The sequence below is a fragment of the Aulonocara sp. 'chitande type north' Nkhata Bay genome, linkage group LG7 (assembly GCF_057382095.1).
Source record: "Aulonocara sp. 'chitande type north' Nkhata Bay isolate Kocher_YH1m ecotype deep benthic linkage group LG7, A_spYH_male_GT1.1, whole genome shotgun sequence".
Classification (NCBI taxonomy): domain Eukaryota; kingdom Metazoa; phylum Chordata; class Actinopteri; order Cichliformes; family Cichlidae; genus Aulonocara; species Aulonocara sp. 'chitande type north' Nkhata Bay.
In genome coordinates this window covers 44,269,923-44,295,313 of record NC_141350.1, presented here as the reverse complement: position 1 = coordinate 44,295,313, position 25,391 = coordinate 44,269,923, and the positions used below count along the sequence as shown (strand labels likewise).

At 39.8% G+C, this 25,391-nt stretch overlaps 2 protein-coding genes across 3 annotated transcripts in view; one reads left to right on the top strand and one right to left on the bottom strand.

Moving 5' to 3' along the window:
* Window positions 1-463: 463 nt before the first annotated feature.
* Window positions 464-4,656, bottom strand: trim69 (tripartite motif containing 69). The gene is made up of 6 exons (XM_086300617.1): window positions 3,846-4,656; window positions 3,115-3,210; window positions 2,678-2,911; window positions 1,970-1,992; window positions 1,763-1,878; window positions 464-1,635 (listed from the first exon to the last, which is right to left on the bottom strand). The coding sequence occupies exons 1-6, from the start codon at window positions 4,479-4,481 to the stop codon at window positions 1,091-1,093; spliced, it is 1,650 nt and encodes a 549-aa protein (XP_086156743.1). The 5' UTR covers window positions 4,482-4,656; the 3' UTR covers window positions 464-1,090.
* Window positions 4,657-13,114: 8,458 nt separating this feature from the next.
* The window catches only part of LOC147325879 (calsenilin-like), a 29,940-nt gene continuing 17,663 nt past the window's right edge, over window positions 13,115-25,391 (top strand). The window contains exons 1-3 of one of the 2 annotated variants that reach the window (XM_086300614.1): window positions 13,115-13,400; window positions 17,319-17,493; window positions 24,896-25,020. In XM_086300614.1, the coding sequence (XP_086156740.1) occupies window positions 13,395-13,400; window positions 17,319-17,493; window positions 24,896-25,020 (306 nt within the window). In that variant the 5' untranslated portion in view covers window positions 13,115-13,394. Of the gene's footprint in view, window positions 13,401-17,294; window positions 17,494-24,895; window positions 25,021-25,391 lie in introns of both variants that reach the window. The other variant, XM_086300613.1, reaches the window with a different exon arrangement.

The following is a 25,391-nucleotide window of genomic DNA, read 5'->3' as shown; positions in this document are numbered from 1 at the left end:
GCTGAAGTTACTTAGAACTAATTAGCAAATATATGTGTGGATTGCACATGTACAATCTATGAATCCAGTTTGTTAACCAAGCATCCACCTACTAATCCAAATATGACATTCTTGCTCCAAAACAGCAACATGGCCATTAACATAATGCTAACATCAAAATGAAGCCTAAAGCAAATGGGTAACCTGGCAGTGACAATGGCCATGTTTTAGTTATTTGTTTATTTATTTATTTTCATTTTGTCCCCCCTGCACAATCAATCATCATTAAAGGGACAGTTTTTTGTTCCAGGCTGCAAACGTGTTCATTTCAGTTCTTTGCTTGTGACCCCCTAGTGTAAAACATTTATTCATAGCGCTGCAAGTGGTTGAATAAATTAATTAATGAACTCTTAAGGGTACCATAAGGTAGTCATAGAAAGCAGAATTAAGGAGTTTGATCATGGAGGTGTTCTGTTCATTTTAATACTGGAAATAACACACTTGTGCATATAATTACGGACATCTTTTTACGTCTTTGGTACCACACATTTAGTGTAGCAGGCTTTTGATCAATATGTGCAAAGATTTCTCAGTTACAAAAATGTGCACACATACAAAAAGGCGATTTAAATTGATTTTTATTTAAGTATGTGCAAACCTAATGTTTGCTATGATGAAATAAAAAGTTTCTCCATGGTCCTTGAATGCATCACATCATCAAGTCTTGTGACTCCAGTATAATTCAGGATGTCAGTTATTTACAGAGTAAAAAACAAAGTACTGAATGAATTAATGAATCATGCATAAAGAAGATTACATAACAGCACATTACAATAATGTCACTACAGTCAGATAACCAGACAGTTTCACATTCTTCACCGAAGCACAGCTTCTCTGAAATGAAATGGTTGACAGTAGATTCATAGTCTGCAAACTCAGCAAAGCTTAGATGCACGTGTTTCTGATTTCTGATGAGATAAACTGCACAGTGCATTTGCACAGTTTCAAATCTGTACAGTAGGAACCTTTTTTATTCACATGTGTTTTTTTTGCATATCTAGTCATTTTCGGTAACTGTTTGACCCTTTGTCTTCTTTTTTTTTCACAGCAGTTAAATCTTTGGCAAGAAAACTTTGAGAGGCTCATTTTCATGCACTTTGTCCAGGAAGCCCAAGTTGAAATAAGGATACAGTGTTTCAGTGAAGGTCTCCCTGAAGGTGTACAGGTGTGTCATGCTCTCTGCATTGTAGAAGGACACCAGGCCCCTCTTGTAGTCCACGTACACACCGATCCTGGCCAGTGGCTCCTCCAGTGACAGGACAGTTGGAGGGGACGTACCTGCCATGTACTGAATCCCATAAGAGAGAGAGATAGTCCAGAAGCCGTTAGCTGGAAGGGCTTTGATGACTCCCTTTCTGGGTACCGACTCCCGGGCTACCCCCACAGTCCAGACTGTGCTGCTGTAGACCTCAATCTCCCAGTAGTGACGCCCATGGGTGAAGCCCTGGCTACCCAGCAGTGACAGGGCGGCATTAAACCTGTTGGGATTGTCCTCCACAGTGTGGTTAAAGTTCTGGTATCGAACGCAGGTGAGGGAGGAAGTCAGACTGAGCCAGGGGTTGGCCGTGCTGGAGTTAAATGTAATGGAAGCTGGAACTAAAAAGAGGAGAAAGCAAAGGCAAGAGAGGAAGTTTAAGGCTAAAGATGTTTCTTTGCTGGATATTTTGATGATGGTTTCTGAGCAGTGCAGTGATTCAGGAGTCTGAGTGTCACTTTTAAGTACCTGGATAGATGCTTCCTTTCATAGATTTCCACACTCTGTACTGTAGGGGCCCTGCAAACCGGCCCTCACACAGACTGGGCGGTGTAAACACGGGTTTCTCAAACTTAAGTGGAGGCCTGTCAACGAAAGCAAAGTCAAACAATGAAACCAAAGAACAAAAACAGAGCCTTTCAAGGACAAAATATTCGGCCTCTTTCCCACGCTCACCTCTGGAGAAGTGCTTTGATGCTCTGAAATGAGACATGGGAATAAACACAGGAAAAGAGACAAAAAGACTGTAATTAGTTTTGCTGTATTTGAAAGAAGAGAGAGCTTTTTCCACATTACATCAGTGTCTGACCTCACATTATCCCACCCTGCGGGATCTCCCTGTGGCCGGGGGAAATTCCCACTGCCTTGGCCTGAGTATGGCCCGGTGCCTGAACTGAACTCATTTTTCTAGAGCTCAGCGACTGAGGTCGTTGGCATGAATCCTGTCTAAGCTCATAAATATTTGTTTGGGCAAAAAACTACAACAGTGTTGTTGTTATTTATCACGCTTTACCCTTGAAGTTTTTTCATAATGATGTAATCAAATCGACCGTCTTGCTAAGACCACTCTGCAGACTTAACAGGAAAGCCGAGGCGGTCACACCCAGCTCAGTTATATCTTGAATGTTGACGTTGGACCCTGTTTAACCTGTTGGCACAAAAATGTATGTCTGCTACATAATAGATTGAAAAACACCTCATTTTCTTCCCAAATATTGTGCTTCTGATTCCATTTCTTTTAAAACAGTGATACAAATGTTTTGAAAACATATTTAAAATCAAGAGTTCAGCATTTTTTGGCTTAATCATCCCCAGAGCTGACTCATCATCCTGGTAATAACTTCCAGATGAACTGTGCTGTATGTACAAACAGGCTAAGCGTACCCGGAGCAGAGTGAATGGGTCCTGCTCTTTTAGTTTGTCCTCTATCTCATGGACGGCCCTCTGCAGACGCGAGATCTCCACGCACAGCAGGGCCTTGTGCTCGTCCAGGCGAATCAGCTCTCTTCGCTCCTCCGTCTTCAGCTTCACCTGCAGCAGTTTCTCCTCCTGGTAGAGGAACTGGTGCAGGTCGCTGAACTGGGCTTCGATGCGCTGCTTCAGATCAGCGGTGTGCTCCTGAGTGGGAGATGCACATTGTTACTGGGAGCGACGGTCTATTTCAAAAAGCACAACAGTCTGTGCGCACATACACAAAAGCATTAGAAATCCATGAGGGGAATGAGACAGGAAACTGTGGGTCGAGTGGGTCAGTCTGGATATTTATAGTGATTGTAGCATGCGCAGTGGCGAGGTTTTGATTCCGATGTGTTTCCTCTCACCTTCAGCTTCTTGACCTCGTCTTCAGCTTCTCTGTCACACTGCAGCGCTATGTTGAGCTCAGCTTTTAAAGAGTCCATTGAGCTGTGCAGAGATGCCTGTCAGGGCAGAAACACAAAATCAAAGCATTTTGTTTAACCATCCATTCTCTTCTGCTTAGCCAATTCAGGGTCACAGGGGGCTTTAGCCTATCCCAGCTGCGAGAGGCGGGGTACACCCTGGACAGATGGCCAATCTGCTGCAGAGCTAACACAGAGACAACCATTCACACTCACATTCACACCTGTCTATGTCTTTGGACTGTGGCAGGAAGGTAGTACTTTGAGAGAATTCACGCATTCAAAGGGAGAACATGCAAACGATGGTGGATTCAAACCCCAGACCTTCTCACTCTGAGGCACCAGTGCTAACCGCCTCACCACTGTGCAGCCCGTCAAAACATACTGACTCCCTCAAAGTCAATGTCTTGTCCAGGGTGATTTGTTGAAAACACAATGGGAAGCGTGATAAATTTGAGCTTACTTTTGCTTTAAGCCTAACCTGGGAGACTCCACACTGATGAACAACACAAGAGGATCCATGTTTGCAATACCAGAAGAAGTTGTTTTTGGAAAATATGCAGCCAAGTCTAAAACTATAAAAGCAAAAACAGTTTAAACCCCATTAACAGTGATATTGACTTCCCTGCTGAACGTTTAACTGCTGACAGGCACTTCATTAAAGCTTAACTCACCCTATACTTCTGTTCTGCCTCCTGGACACACACCATGGTGTGACTTCTGTGCTCCTGGGAGATGCCACACACCAGACACACCAGCTCCTGGTCCTCCTCACAGTACAGTTTCAGCTCCTCCCTGTGTCGGCTACAGCGTGCAACCGGTGCAGGAGCCCTCTCTGGCACCCCGGCATCTGGCAGGCAGGGTCCAGTCCCGCTCTCCTCCAGACCCTGACAGTAACTCTCCACTATGTTGGCCACTATACGGTTGGGTCTGTAGCTCGGTCCGGGATACACCTTCCTGCACTGAGGGCAGGAGCCGGCTCCACCTTGCCCGGTGCCCCGTGGCCCTGCCCAGTAACCCTCAATGCAACCCTGGCAAAAGGTGTGATCACAGGGCAAGGATACCGGCTGCTTGAAAAGATCCAAACAGATGGAGCAAGTCAGGTCTCTGCTGATTCTGTGAGCCGAGCTTTTAGCCACTTTTCCAGCTATGGGAGGCTGCCGCGGCTTTTCCATTGCTGTTTGCACAGCAAAGTCTCCTTCTTTAGGTTTCCAACTTTTTTTGTCCGGCTTTATCCCCTGGTTCACTTTCTCCAGGTTCTGCAGATAGACTGACTGGATTTTCTTCACTTCTTTCTGATTCTTGCTCATTCCTTTGCCTTTAGTGTCCTTCTTTGTTCTTACTGTACTGCTGGACTTCTGAGTCCTTCCTCTCCTACAGAGTGTGGCCGCTCTCTTTGGCCTCCAGCTTTCCTGTTGCTGTGGGGAAAACAAGGGGGTGGTGCAGAGGCAGCATGAGCCTCTCACATGCAGATCAGATAGTGAGGGGATCTCAGAGGCCCCCCTTTCCCCCTTAGACTGACGTCAGTCAGGAAATTGAGGCGGACCATGGATATTCTTTCCTTTGCATGTTTGTTTAGTAAAGTCTGCGCAAGTAAAGTCCGACTTCACTAAACTCTTAATCTGCTCTAAGAATAATTAAAGAAAAATGTAAATCCAGTGGATGTGACTGTGTGAGCTCTTGCCGTGAGTGTGTGTTAGAGGGAGAAAGCAGGAAAACATCTGTGAGTAGTAGATAGCGATTTCATCATTCTAATTATGGCCACGATCTCTGCCAAGTAAGTAAAAGGTAGAAGGGTATCATTCAAAACTGTATGCATAGAAAGCTCCACAACAGACAGAGTACTCTTTATCCAGACATAACGTCCAGTAAAGCTTATTTAAAAATCCAAGCTGAGTGAGAAATTTGTGTTTCGCTTGCCAAGACTATCAGCAGCACCACATGGGCCGACTAAATATTACAGGATGTTACATCAGGCTGATGACACTGTAAATGTAGGCATGCTGTGATTATTTAGTGCATAATCACAGGTCGGGTGAGTAAAAGCACAGCAGTACTGCATAAATGTTTATACTGAGTGAGAGGTTTTATTTGTTTGCCTGTTTGTTTGTTTTAATCAGCCTGTCTTGTGTGTGCCAATATTCTGATTGCTGCACTCTCTGTAAATAACACTTAGAACCGTGTTTTCCTATGATGAATGACATGAATATACCTGAAGACGTTCTTGTTTTCTTTTAGAAAACCTTTCAGTCAGTTTCTCTGCCTTTTCTCTGCCTGTACTCTGTGTTATGAGCAATAGGGACATCTGGTGTCCAAAGTGAAACTTTAACTAGAACTAAACTTATTACAGATCAATATGATGAACATCAAATTGATAATATAACTGGGTAAACAACAGCTATGATTAAGTAAACCCATTTTTTTAATGTAGTACCAGTTGAGGGTGGAAAGCAGGAACCAACACCTAAAGGATTTCAGAAAATTGTTTTGCATTGAATCAGAGTTTTACAGGTGAACAAAGTGCTTGCAAAGTAGGAATATTACAGTGTAAAATCAGTGTGCTGCAAATTAAAGGCATCGCAATACACTCATGGAAACTTATTAAGTACATCTATTTCACTGCTCGTATCAGCATCACATGCACATAATCATGTAGACATCAAGAAAACCCGCTGGACTTCAAACTGACCATCAGAATGGAAAAGGGTGACTTAAGTGATATTCTGGGATTTTCCCACAAAGCCATCTGTAGGGTTTCCAGAGAATCATCCAAAAAAGAGAAAATACCCAGTGAGCTTCAGTTCTCTGGTGAAAACGCCTTGTTGAGAATGGCCAGGCTGCTTCGAGTTGATAGGAACAGTGACACAAATAACCACTAATTACAACCAAGGTGTGCAGAAGAGCATCTGTGAACACACTAGATTTTCAAGCAAATGTGCTAAAGCAGCAGAAGATGGGGGTGAAGTGATGGTGTGCAGGATATTTTCTTGGCACACTGGGCCCATTAGTAGCATCTGAACAGAAGTTAAAAGCTACAATCTACCTGAGTATTGTTGGTGTTGTTGCTGACCATGTCCATCCCTTTATGACTACTGGTGGAACCAGAGAGACTTCGTCTTTACCATAAAGAATTAAGGCAGCTCTGAAGCCAAAAAGAGTCCAGCCTAGTACGAGCAAGGTCATACTAGGCTACGAATATTTATTTATGAATTTGTTATATTTCATTTCCTTATGAATGTTGTCAGGTAATTGTCAGGAATCCCAATTAAAGTAAAATGATATCACATCTTTCTTCTCCTCTGTATTTTTACACCGGCTGTCCTTGCGCCTCTTATCTTCCTACAGGTTTGCCTCACTGCTGCAGACACTTAAGTTATTTTTAGCAGCACAAGTTCCAGAGAGCCTCCAGTTTCCCTGGTGCCTTACACATGAGCTCCGAGTTTAATTGAGGGTGTGTGCTCAGTGCGGACGTGCTTCATGTGTGCGTGTGGGAGTTTCTTTTATTTTCTATCTCGCCACATGAATGTTGCATTTTTTGTCCCCTCTAAATTTGCCACAAACACTCACATGCATGGCTGCACGCATTTATGCACATATCCGCCCTTTTGTTCTCAAGCTCTGCCACAAATATCTGCTGATACTCGTCTGTAAATATCATAAGAGGCAAGCCTACCTGTTTCTGCAATATTATTAAAATATATAATAATAATGGATTGCATTTATATAGCGCTTTTCGAGACCCTTATAGCGCTTTACAATTCCACTATTCATTCACTCTCACATTCACACACTGGTGGAGGCAAACTGCAGTTGTAGCCACAGCTGCCCTGGGGCAGACTGACAGAAGTGAGGCTGCCATCGGCCCCTCTGGCCAACACCATATATCCAAAGCTTTGGATGGACTATCAAAGGATAAACACGTGCACATGATGCGCATAAGGTTTACAGCCTCATAGGAATGAGCACATTCAAACACTCTCCCCAAAGGTTCAACAGGATACAGAGGAACCAATATTAAAATCATCACAGCCTTTGAAAGAAAAATTATACTTGTCCTTTGAAGACTTGCTTTATACTGTCTTTTGCGCTAATACATATAATAAACAACTTATAAATCACAAGTATTCTGTTCAAAACAACCTGTAAAAGCTATTATTATCATTATTATTAAAAAGCTGCAGGCATGTTTTTCTTCAGTGTCTGTTTAGACACAGGATCTTGGCCATGTTGGACGCTGCACTGTGTTTTTTTGGGTTTTTTTAAGCAGCAGGAGGAACATTTCCAGGAATACAAAGATTTCTTCCACCACGATGTCTTTGTCCTCTTCCCCTCTGCCTTTTACTTCCACAGCCTCTCTGTTGATTTGTCTTTTATTAAGTGAAATACCAAAATTGCCGCTGGAGTTTTGCAGCATGGCTGTATGGCTTTTAACAAGTGCGACGTGTCAGACTAGAACCTACGGTGGCCCCTAGAGACAAAGCACGTACAATCTCCAAAACACTTGCAAACTCCAAAACACATGCAAATTCCAAAACACATGCAAACTCCAAAACACGTGCAAAATCCAAAACACTTGCAAACTAAAAAACACATGCAAACTCGAAAACACGTACAAACTCCAAAACACGTACAAACTCGAAAACACGTACAAACTCCAAAACACTTGCAAAATCCAAAACACGCACAAACTCCAAAACACTTGCAAAATCCAAAACACGTACAAACTAAAAAACATGTACAAACTCCAAAACACGTACAAACTCCAAAACACGTACAAACTCCAAAACACTTGCAAACTCAAAAACACATGCAAATTCCAAAACACAACGGAAGTGCTCCAGGACGCTAGGGGCAGTGTTGAGCTTTTGTTACCTAGTAACTACACAAGCCAGGAAGTACCAATGACCGGATTTGGGGTCTGCAGCCTTAAAGGCCGCATTTTAAGGCCGATTACGTCACAGCGACAAGAGAAGGCTTTCCCAATTCAAAGGCTGCTCGAAATGCGGCCCTCAAATGCGTCCATAATTTCCCTGAATTTTAAGGATGGGTCGGTGTAGCCTTCATGGCCCAACATATCCCAGACTTCATAGTGCGGTGGTGGTGTGGATAATTTTGCCGAAAAAAAACGGTGGAAGCGGAGCGGAGGAAGAGTAAACTTTCAGAAGTAAGTACTGAATATTATGTCACTTATTTATGCGCAAATATTTTTTTAATGAAGAACATTAAACCATTATTGTTGGCCACATGTCGGGAAAGTTATGTGACATTAGTGATGTCTGTACTTTCAGAATTAACTTGGTTTTAAAGCCTTTACTTTAAAATATATATATATAGTCGACCTTAATCTTACAGAGAATGTGATGATTTTATGGATAATTAAAGTCAGTCATATATCCACAAACACAACAAGCTGAAAGTCAGTGATGCTGCTCGGTTTGCAGTCCTGAATATCACAGCACAAGCAGGATTCACTGCACTGTTAATGTTAGCTATGTTATATTGCTGCCTCTGTTCGGTGGTGTCGAGCCAAACGGACTTTAACGTGTGTTTGAACAGCTGACGGTTCACTCGTGAAGCTGAAAGAAAGATGCTTTAATCACAGCAGTCACACATGTGTCCACTGTACCATCTGGGAACTCTTCTTGTTTCGTAATAACACAAACACTAAAACCTCCTTCTTTTGTGCTGTTTTGTAGCAGTGTATACACCTGAGACTTTCACCTGTCTGTCTGTCCTGCACTCTCTCTCTTTTTCTTTCTCTCTGATTGTGGAATAAAAGTATGAACATGTGTTTATAAGTCACACTTGTGTTTGAATCCTGCAGCTTATCACACATTTGATTTCCATGTGTGACAACTGCAAGTGTCCAGAGTGAGGACAGACTGAGGGACCCACTGCTGCACGTCATCTGTGAGGCTTTGCACCCCTGATGATCCACCAGGACAAACTCAACAGTGTGTGAGGAAGAGGAGGAGGAAGAGCCAGCAGCAGCTGACAGATGGAGAGAATAGACAGACTGTTCCCTGTTTGTGAAGGACTGCTAGAAAAGTTTAAAATAACTAATTGTCTGTCCTGAATCAGTCTTATTAGGTAATGTTCAAATAATTTTATCATTCCAGTGTTTTCAGTGTGGGAGAAAGTACTCAGGGCCTTCAAGTTACACACTATGAAAGGCAGCAACAAGTTTAATGTTCAGAAACCTAAAGTATGTATCAGCAGCAGAATGGACCTAAAAATAAATGTTTGTTCCAGTTCTATGAAGCTTTGAGTATTTTGGATCAGTAGCACTGCTGTGTTTGTTGCATCATATTGCTGTAATTGTTTATATGCTTTATATATTCTGAGGTAAGTTGATCTATAGTGTTACATCATATTCTATAAGGATGTTATGTGTTTGTATACTTTCTGCCCAGTTTGACCCATTTAGCAGAAGCCAGCCTGTTTAAGGCTCTGATATCTATTTTGTATGACTTAAAGCAGTTATGACATGGTCTGATTTTCTCACCCAATAAAGGAATATTTCATATCTCAGTCTACTCTTCATTTTATCAGACACAGTTATCACAGCTTGTACATTTTCTTTTTATAAATATATGTAAGCAATGAGCCAAATTTAGTAATGCCAACATACTGAAGGAACAACATTTGTCTCTTATATATGATACACCTATATATGCACTGTCAAAGATACTTGTCTTTGAGTGAAGATTTAAGGTGATAAGACATATAAATAACTGAATCTGTACTGAAGCTCAGTATTTGACACAGAGTTCATGTTCACTGCTGTAATAGCTAATAATGATTAATATAATAACTATAATATTGGCCATATTATATTTACATTACCAAAGTGATATGACTTTAGTCTAATGAACAACATCAGCTAATTCTTATTTACTAACTAATCTTAAATGACTGTTCAGTACAGAAATGAAGCCCAAAAATCATGTTTTACTGTCCTGTGGTCTCAGCCTCAGATACTTATCAAATCACACAAAGCTCTTGTAGAAACAAACAAACAAATGAACAAAATATGTTCTCCCTCATTTCTGTCAAACCAAGTTGTATGACACGTTTCCAGCGGTTAGTATCATGGTTGCTAGGCAACCTGGGAAGGGCGACGGAGACTAGACCGTCCCATACAGACAAACTTGCCGTTTATTTTGCAAATCGAGCTCAACACTGCCCCTAGCGTCCGTTGTGTTTTGGAATTTGCATGTGTTTTCGAGTTTGCAAGTGTTTTGGAATTTGTACGTGTTTTGGAATTTGCATGTGTTTTTTAGTTTGCAAGTGTTTTGGGTTTTGTACGTGTTTTGCAGTTTGTACGTGTTTTGGAATTTGCATGTGTTTTTTAGTTTGCAAGTGTTTTGGAGTTTGCACGTGTTTTGGAGTTTGCATGTGTTCTTTAGTTTGCAAGTGTTTTGGAGTTTGCATGTGTTTTGGAATTTGCATGTGTTTTGGAGTTTGTACGTGCTTTGTCTCTAGGGGCCACCGTATAGAACTTCTTCATTCACCCCACTCAAATTTTTTGACCCACGAGTCTTCCAGGAACCGTAACGTTGAGGCATTTCAACATCTTAATTAACTCAACAACCCTTAACCCCTCCCCTGTGTTAATTATGTGCCGGCATCCCCGAGCAGCTTGAAAGATGTTGTCATGGACATTTTTTTTATTAGTGACTCCTGAAGGTTAATTACACTCAGTGCCATCATTTTATTATTTTTTCCACCAAAGCCTCATCATGAATGTGGAATAGAGCAGATAAAAGTTTCATATCATACTGGCTTTCTTCTCTTTCCAGCCATTGAACATCATAACTAATGCAGCACATGCAGCATATGCGACCTGGGTTTTTCTTTGCAGGGTTTACTTCACTGGACGTATCACTACGTGTGCATGTAAAACGTGAAACAGCAGCCACAGAATCACTGCGTTCAAAACGATTTATGAGATAGTTTTCCCACTGTGCGTTGATAAACTGTGTTTCTTTGACGCATGGTGTATACTTACTTTTTTTTATTGTTTTTGGATACCATGAGAACAATCTCCGACTTCTAAAAACATTAATTCTCTGTATAAAAATGTTATGGTGCTGCCAGACGCCTTGTCTTTTAGCCTTGTCTTTCTGTCTCTCTCCACTCTCACTGTCTCTCCCCCTTTCCTTACCTGCAGAGTGATGAACTGTGTGGATGCAGGCTGGGATGTTTTCCTGTAAGACAAAAGGCCCTTCCCTCACCCGCCTGCCCACTCGCCACTAAATGCTAGTGGTTTCCAGTTTGTAATATTACTGACCAGCTCTATCTTCAATTGCAACAACAAAGACATGTGTCATTAAAATCAACATACCTTCCAGTTCTGAATGAACAGTTATTTGTAAAGCTAACCGGCTAATCTGTCATTGTCTTCTCTTTTTTGCTCTTGCTCTCTCCGCCTTTCCCTTCCTTTATCTCCAGGGTGTAGGGAATACCAGAATTCTACCCAGAACTCATGGACATCACCAACTGCCGTGTTTCTGGCCTTGTCACCTTCTGCCAGGCCACTTTCAGTCGCTGCTTCTTTGCGGGTCTTGCTGCCCTCAGTTTTGTCTTCAGTAACTAAAAGGTAGGTTAAACCATGTTGAGATCAGGTGGTTGCCACCTGATCATTGCCTTGAGAAACTCTTGGGTTGCTTTGGGTCGCTGTTGCAACATTTGGTTGAATCTGAGCCGCTTATAGCAGAGTACACTTCAGACTTCATCCTGTTACTTCTATCAGCAATTGTGTCATCAATAAACACTAGTGACCGAGTTCCACTGGCAGCCATATGTGTCCAATGAAGCCCAGTGAACAATGGGCTGGGAGGTCAGTTCCTTGATCATTAACATGCAAATTGTCATGACCACTGATCAACAATCACTAATCAAAGCTCATTGATTCAGTGGGCTAGTTCCCGTCATTGTGCAAATGTAAGGCATTTCTTGATAGTAGACCTTGACAATGATATATTTCCACGCATAGTTAAATCACATAATAATTGTTCAGTTTAAAATTTAAGGTGGTGCGCATAAGGCAATCCCCAAAAACAACAGCAGATGTGTGCGTGCGTGTGTGCGTGTGTGTGTGTGTGTGTGTGCGTGCGTGCATGTGTGTGTGTATGTGTGTGTGTGTGTGTGTTCATCAGTCTGACTTTCAGAGAATTTCAGATGAAGTACTTTAACAGATGCGGTATCAGAGTATATTTTAGGAAGCTTCCTGTACTTGTATTCATTTACCTTTCAAGTTCATACCATGCCATAGATAGAAACTCGTGCAGGGAACGGAGCTATCATTTTACATTTCAATGTCAAAATTAAGGAATGTTTTACAATAATGTGTTTTCAGCTAGAAACCTGCACACTGAGCATTAATGTCTGCAGCCTTTTTTTCTATGACCTGACATCATTTGACAAGAAGAAATGTAATCAATGAGCACTCAAATATCATAATATTTCTATTTACAGGTCTAGAATGATCAAAATGATCCCTCCAAGTAACTAAAATTATAATTATTCAATGTCAGATGTAGATGCTCTTTTCTACATAGTGCATTATGATTCCTTTCATCCTCTGAAACTGAATGTGAAATATTTTTCCTCATACAGCAGACATTTCCCCCAAAACCAAACTCTAATTACAAGTGAGAAATCCTTAGAAGCCCTTATAGATGAATGTCTGTATATAATAATCTTTTCATTATGATATCTGAGCAGGAGCTTACAGACAACACAGCAATATTTTTTTAATTTCCTCAGAGAGGCACGCAGACTGGGCCGGGACTCGCACGCCGGTGCTGCAGGTTATAATGTGTCTGGTACTTCTAATAACATTTGTCACAATGTAAACAGCTCATCCACACCTCCCTGCCTCTGCAGCTCTATAAATTGTTCACTTGTTGAGACGAGCACTGGCACTTTTCAGTATCTGCTGAAGATCACGACTCTTCCCTTAGATCAATGACTCTGTCATTTTTCTTCAGAGGTGTTGTCCTGCGACGCTGGATGTGATGATCACAACTGTATAGTGTTTATGTTCGGCTCAGCTTGTGAGCGCAGGACTCTGAGCAGCTCTGCTCCTCCTCCTCTAAATAGCTGATGTCTCTCTGTGTCTGCAAGCGGCTGCAGCTCGCCCGGGGTCTCATCTGAGGAGCGCAGACGAAGGTTGCAGCGATTTTTTTCCTCAAAACAGCAACTGAAATCCAGACGCAATGCAGGTAGGATGAGCATTTATCACTTTGACTGTTACTTTCTGTCATTGCTGAATACGATTTACCCAGAATACAGACGATTAATCACAATAACGCTCCTGCAGTGTCTTACCTGCCCTAGCGCACATGCTCTGACCTTCTGGTTATTTATCAGCGCTAAAAAGTCTCACAACTGAACATTTGAAAGAAAGAGGACTGGACCATATGATTTTGTGATATTTTAACGATACAGAGATCCATCAATGCTCCTTTTACAGTACTCCAAAATCAATATTCCAACTTATGGAGTAACTAATACCTTGGTATTATCTGAAAACCACACATGAAGTATTAAAGGTGAAATAAGCCCTTTGAAACTGTAACCGACCATAACTTATAACACATCTGCATTATAAGACTATGCAGATGTAAGTTTTTTCTTCAGTTATAGATGTTTTATGTTTCCTCAAACATGTTGCAGCTGATTATATGTTATTTTTTTGCTCCTTATTGTTTATTTATTAATCATTTTTATATCTAGAGATTTGGAGTACTCTGGTGGAGCAAAACCCGAAGTAGTTCACCTAGAATTGTAAATTTACTAGAAAAGAGTACCTTTCATTATTTAAGTACATTCTAAATGAGATTTGTTTCCTTCCACCAACTGGCTATTTAAAACTTAGAAGCTTACTATCCTGCCCTCAAGGAGAATGCTAACAGGAATACTCCTTTGTTGTTCATGACTGAGCTCAAACACAGGGCAAAAACATATGCATGCAGCAGAACTGCAAGGCAGTCTTGAAGATACCAAAAACACGACACAACACTATGTGTGAGCTCATGCCTGCATGCAGGTGTGTGTGCATGCAAAAAGGTAACATATGTGACGCTCAGTGGGGGTCTGGTGCCCAGAGAGTTCACGACGAGGTAGATCGCACGGAGCATCTCTCTTTTAATAATGCAGCTCCCCGCATGTGAAGACCCAAAATAACCTCCTTTTGGATCTGCTAGAGCAGCATGTGAGTTCTTTACACATCATTTTGTCTCATTTTGTTTTATTTACCCTTTAAAGGTAAATAAATGTATAAATTCCAATGACATCTATTTGATTGTTGAATTTATTTTGATTCGGGTGAAGTAAAATCAGATTTCAGGTCAGAGGAGACCGTTTTCGACGCGCCTGAAGGCTATACGCTGCATTTATGTATGAGACTGCTAAATGTGTAGTCATGCATTTTTAAATGTGAGCGTGTGACTGGCACAGATGCATACAACATGCCTGTGTGTATGTAGGCTATGTGTGTATTCTACTATCACTCCTTATATTCTTAGTCATCCTTCACCTCACCACGGCTGTCCACTCTGATCTTTTATTGATGAAGTTTTAAGCAGTGTGAATTATTGAGCAACAGCATTGATGCTAAGATGATTTAGCATCCTTCCATATTCAAATAGGGGACAGAGGAACTCCCCAGACAGTTGTTTCCTACAACACTCTTAATACTTTCATCTAAATATCCTCTAAACAATAAGATCTAATGGCTGCATTATTCATGCAGTGTGCAGAGAGTTAAAAGGAAAGGAGAAGAAACTTCTAAACATCACGTGGTACAGTAGCACTGATAGGTTGGGAGATTGTGTCCAAAGACCTCATTCAGAATAAAAAGCAACAAAAGAGACAAAGCCAAAAAAAAAGCACTACTCTTATATTGTTTCACAGTACATCATTTGTGCTGCTTAAAATCAGAGATGTGAATTACATTGCTGATACAGAAACACTGAATATGTGAGTCGTGATGATATAATGTGGTGGTAACATGAGAGCTTTTGTGCTATTGTTCCCAGAAGCGCTCCTGTCACCGGAGACCTTTTTCATTTCTTTCAGAAAGCACATTTCTAAATCCATCATGTGAAAAAAAGTTAAGGTCACTTCTAAAAACATAGAAATTGTCTGCAGTTTGCTGGCCTGAAGCATTCAGGTGTGTTAATGTCAGTGCATCAGCTATGACCTTGGAGAAGCAACTGTCACTGCTCATCAATCTGGGAAGACTTATGGGGCCATTAACACAGAATTCCAACTTTATACAGTGAAAAAGATTATTCACAAGTGAAAAACATTCAAGATGACAGGTCAGACTGTGCAATGCTCAAAGAAACTGCAAAAAAGAATCAAATCTGGACATGACGCCCAGATTCTACAGGACTTAGCATGTGAAAAGTTCATGAGAGTGCAGATAACAGAGTTATTATAATGTTATAATTTCTATATAATTGTTCTTTTTTTATTTCTTTTTGACTTTTTGTTTTCAGTTCAGTTCAGTTTTTATTGGTTTCTGTGTTACATTTTAATTATTATTGTATGGCGGGCACATGTCAGAGGTCAGATTTAGGAAAAATCAGTGCAGGTATTAGAATAAAAACACTTTTAAAGACATCTCAATAACCAAAATCTCAATAACCACGTCCATTAAAGCCTCATCAGGCAAGTTATAATAACATTTTGGTCAAATTAGCAGGTACTAAAAGTGAGGGCATTTCCACTCTATTTTTATTTTAGTTGGTTTTCCAAGTTCACAAAATAGTTTTTTTTTCAAAGTCTAGTTTTTATTTTAGTTAACCAAAAGTTTTTTTTTTCACATTTAGTTTTAGTTTTGCTTACTATATTAACCTTGACAGTTTGGAAAAGACTGAACAAGTCTTGCTTGTTTGAGAGGGTTCCCAGGAGAAGTTGAAAACAAATCCCCAGACTTCTGAAACAAGTGGCGATGTTTGGCCATAATGCACATCAGCACAAACACCTCGTACCAGCTATAAGCACGATGGTGGAGGGATGATGATTCAGGCTTGCTTTGCACCCACAAGAATTTCGGCGCCTTGCAGACATTGAGTGGACCATTAACTCCTTTGTATACCAAAGCATTGTAGAGTCAAATGAGGTAATCTGTCTGATAGCTAAAGCTTGGCCGAAAATGGGTCACACAACAGGACAGATAAATAAAGAAATACTTTTTAATAGTCTTTTTAATTGATGACTAAAATGACTAAATGATCATCAATTACAAATTAAATCAATGTCTAAATGTTGCTTTGACTCATTTCACAATATAAATATGGATGCAGCTTGTGATTTCTACACCATTATTCTATTAAACATCCACATCAGTTCTACTCCTCGTTAACACTGTTCACTCTCTGCAGCGCAGTTCTTTGCTTATGTGTGCCAAAGTCTGTTCAGCCACGTGCCAGTCCCAGCTTGTTATTTCTCTAGGTTACAGCTTCTATATTAACCATTGTAGACAACATCCTAGACATCGAGACAATACACTCCAAAAGAGAAGAGCTCTGAGTATATTGGTGAGGTTTTTTAGGCTCTGGTGAAGTGGATAAAATCATTAAACCTGCTTTAAGCAACACATTAACATTCATTTGTGTCCACTTGATAAATGTGGGTCAGATATTGATTTTTGTTTAAAATCTTTGGTGTTCATCTCCACGGGGAAAATCTGGTTTGTTAGCTGGTAAATGTTCAGCTATTTCTCACTGGCTAATTGCTGACTGTGTTTGTATGGATTTAGTCATTTTCAGCTGTTAATGGCATTGAAGAGAACTAAATCAGCCTTACTGAGCTAAACCATGCAACATCAAAAAAAAAAAAAAGATCTGCAGAACTGTAATTTTATTAACAATGAGAAATGCCTTCTCTAAAATCTAATTTGTGACTAAAATACCAAAATATTAAAGAATTAATTCAGTGTAAAGAGACACGCCACAGTTAGCAGTGACTCTGTTTTACAGCCTGAAATAATTACACCTGGTATATTTACATCCACTTACAGAGAGGGGCTTTTGTTTTATTCCCCTGATTTAAAGCGTGGCTAGTTCTTTAAAATCAGGTGTGTCTGCTTCTCTTTTCTCTCTCAGAGGACAGTTTCTTTCTGTCTTCAGGCAGATGAGAAGGCGGTCGATGGCGGTCTGCTGCCGGATGCCAATGGGAAAGAGCCAAACCCGGGCGGTCAGACGGAGGGCTCAAAGTGGCAGAGACCACGGCTCTCGCGTAAATCTCTGATGAAGTGCTGCCTTGTGAAGTGGATAATTGCCAGCACCACACAGCAGGGCCCAGGTAGAAGCACAAAGAAGGCTGCAGCACCACGCTAATACCCTCAGTGGAAATTGTTGATTGTCTGTGACAGCAGGGTGGAGGAAGAGAAACGCAGGATTAATATAGGAAGAGTGCATGTCCGCTGTCATGTATTACACAATACATTGATTTTAAACATATTCATATGTGCAGTATAGATTTACCTTATAAGTATTACATTCTTTATTATGTAAACCTTTTTTCAGCTAAAAACCAGTCAATGAGTGCATTGTGGAGGCTTTCACTCTTGAGTTTTTATATTTTTACCCTCCTTTGTCATTCGTTCTCTCTCAAACACACACAGACAGACTGTTGCCATTCTTTGTCTGACTCCCTGAGAAGTGAAAAGTGGCACGTTTTTAAAAATGAATGCCACAGAGTCTTCCAGCATCTGCCCTCTTTTCTTGGTTTATGTAAATTATTGACATATACCTTCAGTGCAGACATTTTTTTTCCCAATCCATCCGAACAATTTCACATTCTGTCTTGATTTTCTTTCCATTTCTCACATTTCACTTGTTTTAGCGGAAGAAATATAGAATGAGGTTAATGGAAATTGTCCTCTGCGGTTTCTAGAAACGACCCGCTCCTGTCATCCAGACTCATTTTCTGCTGACTTGTCTCTCTGCCAGCAGACAGATGGCAATATGTCTTGGACAGGAAGACAAGAGGGCAAATACTTTTTGGCAAACACAATATTTTGCACTTATAAGAGTACCATTATTGTGTAAATATTGTTTTTATCTATAATAATGCATTCCATCTCATGTTTAACACCAGAAAGGGAATGTGTGTGCTAATCTTAACTCATCCAGTATATTTCTGGTAGCACTATTTTGCACCTAAAGCAGAGAACAGCAAAAATTAGAATTAGATTATTTGTAGCTTTTTGAACGGTTATACAGAGAAATTTAAAGGTTTGTTAAAGCTCCTCCACAATCTCTGCACTTTATTACAACACTATCACCATCTACTGGCGTGTGGAGATTACAGCACCTGAATTTCACACACACCACTCTCTGTCTACAGTAGCTGATGGGCTGCACTGACATTCATACTGTGCGGTTGTACAGTGAATGGAAGAGTCTATGAAAGAGGAGATTCATCTGCATCAAATGAAATGCATTAAAATGAACTAAAAAACAGATGCGATGTAGGTCTGTACTACACAGCCAATTCACCACCCAGGGAATCTTTCTGTAATCTGGACTCACTTACCTTAAGACTGACGATCAGGATAAGCAGTAACAGGACACTGGTTATCAGCCTATTCCAGGGTTTTCCCTGCATGCTTACATGAAAGGAGTGTCCCTGGCAGCATCCAATGAATCACAGTTAAGGATAAGTGAACTGGCAGCAGTGTGGTTGATTTCACAAAAGATAATAGAACTGAGCACTGGGAAAATATGAAGCGGTTGAAAACATTATACAGACTGAAAGCAATACAGCTACTGCTGACAAAGCAGCATGTGTGAGAGGAAAAGCAGTGTGCACACTTCAACAACCCTTTTAGTATAAAGTGTGTCCACTTTAAACATTTTCCTGTAAGACTGGAACAGAGCTGCTATATTAATGAAACAAAATCTAAATGGATACAAGGAAAGAGGACAAGTACAGAGGATAGCAGACCTCTTAACAAAGGACACAGGGAAGACTGGACTGTTTTTGCACATATTAAAGGGCTGATTAGACAAAAGTTGGAATGAGACATCAGTGCAGACATTCAGGAAGTAAAACCCACCTCACGAAGCTAACTATAGGAATAAAACAGGGAATGTACTGAAAACAATGAAACACAAATTAGCTTACTCAAGGAAAAACACAGAAGGCGAGACAGACAAAGGAACAACTAGGAAAGCCTTTGGGAACTAAACACATTAGAAAGAAACTCACAATAGAAACTGAAGGTATATAAAAACCAGTAATTACTATATATGATAATCAACTCTAAACAGGACTCAAAATCTCAACAGTAATTAAAGACTTAACTCTTTAAAGCCTAAACGATGAAATAACAGCCAGAAAAAATGTCAAAATAAATCAAAAATGATACACTTAAGGGTTCAATGTGTTAGGATAACATTGGAAATGAAAAGAAAACTCAAAATAAGAATTCAAAAAAACTCCAAAGCAACTAAAAACCTGGAGATTGTGACTTTGTTTGTCTTGTTGTTGTTGTTGTGCTATAGTGGGAGCACTTCAAATGCAACACTGACTTGGAAGGTCTTCCACTTTGATGATGCTCAGGGTAAAATCTATATGAAATCATAACTTGTCACATTTAGACAAGGCTCAGTTTAGTGGCTCCATGGTATAAAGCTTTACACACCTGCCCCAACATGTGAAAGATCCTCAGTTCAATTCTGGGAGGAAATACAAACGACAGCCAAGCTAGTGTACGCCTAGTAGTGGTGTAAATCCCTGATAAATGGGAGGATTGTGTCAGGAAGCGGATCTGTGCCAAATCAAACACGTAGATCCACTTGCAGAATAAGGGAGTAGCTGAAAGTTCCTTTAGAAAAGACTCTACAGCAAGCTCACTGTTCCTGCTCTTGGCCAGCTTGTACATCACACCCATCCAGAGGGGACAAATCTGTTAGTCTAAAATAAAAAATGCCCTCAATTATATCTTGGAAATCATTACTTTATAATACAGATATTCTGTATCTGTATAGAGTTTTCTTTCCTTGTTGCTGTATTTGATGTTAATAAAGAAAATGAAAACACAAGATCTGAAGAAACTCTTAAAATACAGTTAAAATAGTTCACGTTGTTGCTGTTGCTGGCCCTGTTTCTGCTTAATAACTAAATTGGGCAACTAGCAAATTTCATTATAACTCGATAAATAGTGAACGCATTTATTCTTTTTCCAAATCATAGCATCTCTAAAAGGATGAGGTAAGGACATCTTAAAATACCCTACTATGGAAATACAGAACTAACAATGATAGCTTTATAGTTCATGTTTTCTTTGGTGATTCATAGCAGCGGTCTCCAACCTTTTTTGCACCACAGACCGGTTTATGTCCCACAATATTTTCACAGACTGGCCTTTAAGGTGTCATGGATAAATACAACAAAATAAAACCAGTACCGGTACCAGAAAAAGAAGATTCATTCATAACACGCTAGAAAAGACCCAGGGAAACCGAGTTAACGCTAAAAACGATTTTAAAAAAATTAACGTTAACAACCGATTAAAACCCTGAAAACCATCAGTTTCACACCCAAGCCCCAACTCTCACGGCCCAGTACCAAACGACTCACGGACCGGTACCGGCCCATGGCCCGGGGGTTGGGAACCGCTGATTCATAGAAGTGACCTCTCAAGTTTCAAAAGCAACACAACTGTAACCTGAATGGAAAGCCCAAATGTACCATTTGAATGCGTAGATATTAAGACCTGTGCCTTAAACCAGACCTCCATGCCTGCATCAAAGAAAAATGTCCTAGCTAGCTAATTTAATTGTTTGACAAGAAGTTTTGATTGATGGCTTAGACTCCAGGCTGTAATGTAGCTTTCAGTGTAGTCATTAAAGCCTGATGATGGGACTGATGGCTGCACTGTCGGCATCTCTGCGAGCTTAAGCCACCTCACTCTTGTCTGTATTTAATAGAAGAACAGGAATACATCAGCACTTAAGGTGCATTAAACAATGTAATGATGCATTATTTTTATGGAAGGTTCCCTCATGAGCTCATGCATCTTGCATGTTTTATATAATGGCTGAGTCCATCTCACAAAAAAGACAGGTTGCAAAAAATCCACATAAAAGAAATAACAAGTTCCTGCATTTTGTTAGCTGGGCAGTACATCTGCTCTACGTTACAGTTTACAGTGCTGACTAAAAGCCCAAGTTGAGCTCACAATGTAGTAAATTTCATTGTTAAATGACAGGAAACTACAATCACTGAGATTTTACAGGATTAAACGGTCATTTTACATCTGTACTCTACAATAACAGTTTCTTACTGTGAAAAACAGTAACAGTAACTATAACAGTGCTATAATGTATAAAATATACACTTTTTAGTATACTGCAGAGTATTTTAAAGTACTATTTTTTTGTCAATGTCCAGAAATTTGTATCTTCTCAAATGTCAGGGTGTCACAACCATGAGACTTTTATTATGAAATAAAAAATAATAACAGCAAGGATCACACAGACCCCAATTGGCAATCAGAATTAAAGTTTTAATGAGCTGTTGTGCTAAACATAGATATTATTTTTGATGATAATAATGTAAACAAAAAAAGATGCAAAACCTAGCTAATAGTTTAAGCAGGCAACCATATGCTTCAAAGCTAAATGCAACAGCGCAGGTTTGACTCTGACCTGAGGCCCTTTGATGGGCATGTTTACCCACTTTCCTAGTTACTCTTCACTGCAAAAAGCCAAAAAATTATGGAAAAAATACAGGTCATGCTGGTGACCAATATAGGAATCATCATGTGTGAACTCAATTTGGAGTTTGAACTCATAAAAGTTTGCCTTCATAGACCATCTTCTTGAGCTGCTACAATAATAGAAATGACTGCTGTTAATATTTTCTACATCAGCATTTGCAGTATATGGCTGTATTTACAAAAAGTGGTGTATTGCTGTACAAAATATATTGTATTTTTACAGCAATTTGTTTCAGTGTAGACACATATTATGAAGTAGGTCTAAATTTACTAAAATAAATGAATACAATGTATTTGATTATGCCATATATAATGTCCTAATCAAATAAACAGAAGCCTTTTTTTCAGAAAATGAGCTGATAGACACCTTTTTACAAAAAACCCATACATTTTCATAATGCACAATGACATCAGGTCTCAGTCTAAATTACATCCTCCAAATGTACATTTGAGGAGCTCGGCAGCTCTACTATTGATATTTCTTGTATTTTTGGCAGGGAACTATCCCCGTTCATTAGGTCCATTTAAACTCTCTAACTTACATAAACCCTCCCTGACCATCGAAATGCATATCTGGCATACATCCTCTGCCTGCTCACAGACCAATATTGTTCCTCTGCACAATTGATTTGCTTTCCACCCCTCTTTCCTACTTACATTGAGTCCATTATGTTGTGCAGACTCATCAGTTGTGAACTATCCCAATGATCTTTACAATAGAGCATAATCATAAAAAACTCAAAAAGTATATATAAATACTGTTACATACATTATTTATAAAATATATATATCTGTGTTGTCAGTTTAGCTTTGCAGGATAGCAATAGTTCATTTCAGCTTTTGTTTTGTTTTTTGCAATGTCATAAAAGACAGTTTTTACAATCACAGTGGTCTAACTGCTTTTGAGATCAGAGTGAATTCATCTGTATTATTGAGTGCGTGCATCGCTGAGCAGTCCTGTAGACACAGGCAGCACCACACAGGACACAATAGTTTTCTTTATGAGTGCTGTTAATATCCCAAACATCAGAAGATGTGAATCAATGCTTGGTATATCATTTTGCATCTTTATCATGACCGGGCATATTTAGACATTGCAGACTGCCAATCAGAAACTATTAGCAGAGGAATCCCTTCAGTAACAGTGATCCACCCACCCGCCCACAACCTCAAACACACAGCTCAAGACAGTGTAAGTGGAGGTGGAGCCCTGAGTTGATGGGACAGTTGGAAAGATCCAGCAGGATGCGAAACGCTGCTGAGCCGCAGCAGAACTGAATCATCTGCAACTGGGGATAACTTTGGATAATTTGGGGGAACTCAGATTCAGTGAATTTTTTATCTACCTGCAGGAGCAAAAATGGACTTTGAACCCGTTTCTTTAATGAAGAAGGCTCTGCAGTCACTTTTATTTCTTTCCCCCATTCACTGGCCATTTGCATATGAAAACTAACAACTAGCGGAGCTTGCACCATAGCAAGTGTTATATGTCAGTTGTTATTTTAAAGGGTTTTTTTTTAAAGGGCTTTTGCAGAAGCTATATCTAATGAATTGCAACGATGGCTTTGGAGGGCATGGAAATAATTGCTATCATTGTTGTTATTGGACTATGTATTGTTGTCCTCAAACAGTTTGGGATTTGCGACCCTTTGTCACTGGAAGGTAAGACAGAGAAAGAGAGAAATTAAACATTGATCTTTGTAGGATAGCCTTTAATATCTCACAGGGTTTTCTTTATATACGTAATAGAAATGGAAAAGTTAACAATAGTCATGCACATGCAGTAAGTTGAATTTTCCTGTACTGACAGTTAATTAATCCCCTTGTAACTCTTTTCATGACAAAACTTATTGTGTTTATTGGGACAAATTCATGGACTTTTGAACAAAACTCGAAGTCCATCCATGAAAAAAGAGTAACTTTGAAAGACACCATGAGGCCTCTTCATGAACAAATTCTTACAGTGTTGTTTTTACAGCGACCCTGAACCTACCTTTTAATTTTCTGTATCGGTAAAAATTTTGGTCTATCTAAATATTTTTTAACAGTCATATCAATTTCTCCTTCCCTGTTTCTCAACCTCTTCAACTTGCTATATCTGTGGCATTCTCATGAAGATGGTGAGTACCTACAATGGTATTCCTCTGCACATTATTACATGTGACTGTAATTGCATTCCAGCTGTTCTTGGAAATTCTTGGTTTTTGGTAATCGCAGTATGTACATTTTTTGGTCCTTAAGGCTGACGAAGCAAGCTTTTTTTCTCACAGTTGGCATTTAAGCTTGTCAAACACAGGTGTAACTGCATTAAATGCCAGTGGCTGTCTAAAAATGTGCAACTCCTTTTGCTTTTGCAACCCTAAAAATGTGCTTTAAATCACCCTTGTCTAATATCTTTTCATTTAAGCGTCAGGATGCCAACAGCGACCTTGAAAATGCCCCAAAAAAAAGCATGGCAGCATGTACTTTCTGCCTGGTTATTCTTCATAAACAAAATTATGAAGAAGAAAAAGCTTTTTCTATCAAGATTATTTCTGTTACGCCTTTAGCAAAAAATATTCCTTCATGCAATGTTCATAAAAATGTAGCACTGCACCAAATAGCTCAACTAGAACTGGAAGAGCTCGCTGTGTTACTTTAGCATAATACTTCAATGCTACAAGTTTCTCTCTTTCTCTCAAAACAACTCCCACGTCTTTCTTTCTGTTTCATCTTCTTATTTTTTTACTTGTACGATGGTGAACATTCTTCTTACGCCGTTGCTTCCACCCATTTATTTGTCGTCCCTCTCCCTCTTAAACCTCTCCATGTTTGTGCTGTTTCTGTGAAGATGGTGAGCATTTTGAGTTATAGGATGTAAATGTAAATGTTTTGCCTCTATGATTTCCTTTTTCTGTCTTTCTAGTCTTACTGCTGTTTCTTCCCCCTTTCCTTCCACCCTCTCGTTTCCCCTTTTTGTCTCTTTTCGTGTGACAGACAGCAGTGACAGTGACCTTGAACTCTCCATGGTGCGTCACCAACCTGAGGGTCTCGAACAGCTCCAAGCCCAGACGCAGTTCACCAGGAAGGAGCTGCAGTCGCTTTACAGAGGCTTTAAGAATGTAAGAAAACACTCAGCATACTTAGAAGCAATTCATCAGTTTTACTCTTTATTATTTGGCAGTATTTTAGCACAAAGGAGCATCTTTCCCTAACCACGTGTTTTGCTATTATCCTTTATGTATTTGTGACATTGCGAGTTGCAGTTTGATTGATTAATTATAGAGTAATTACTTAATTATAAAATATAAGCACACTTCATTACACATAAACTCAATGTACTTTGTATAAAAAGAAGCATCAGTGACACCATTTAACTTAATTTCCTGTGGAGCACTCTCTAACCATTCCTTCTATTAAAATGAATATAAATGCTACAAAAAAATATTCAATACAATGAAAAGTACAAGAAAAGTTCATGTAAACATATATA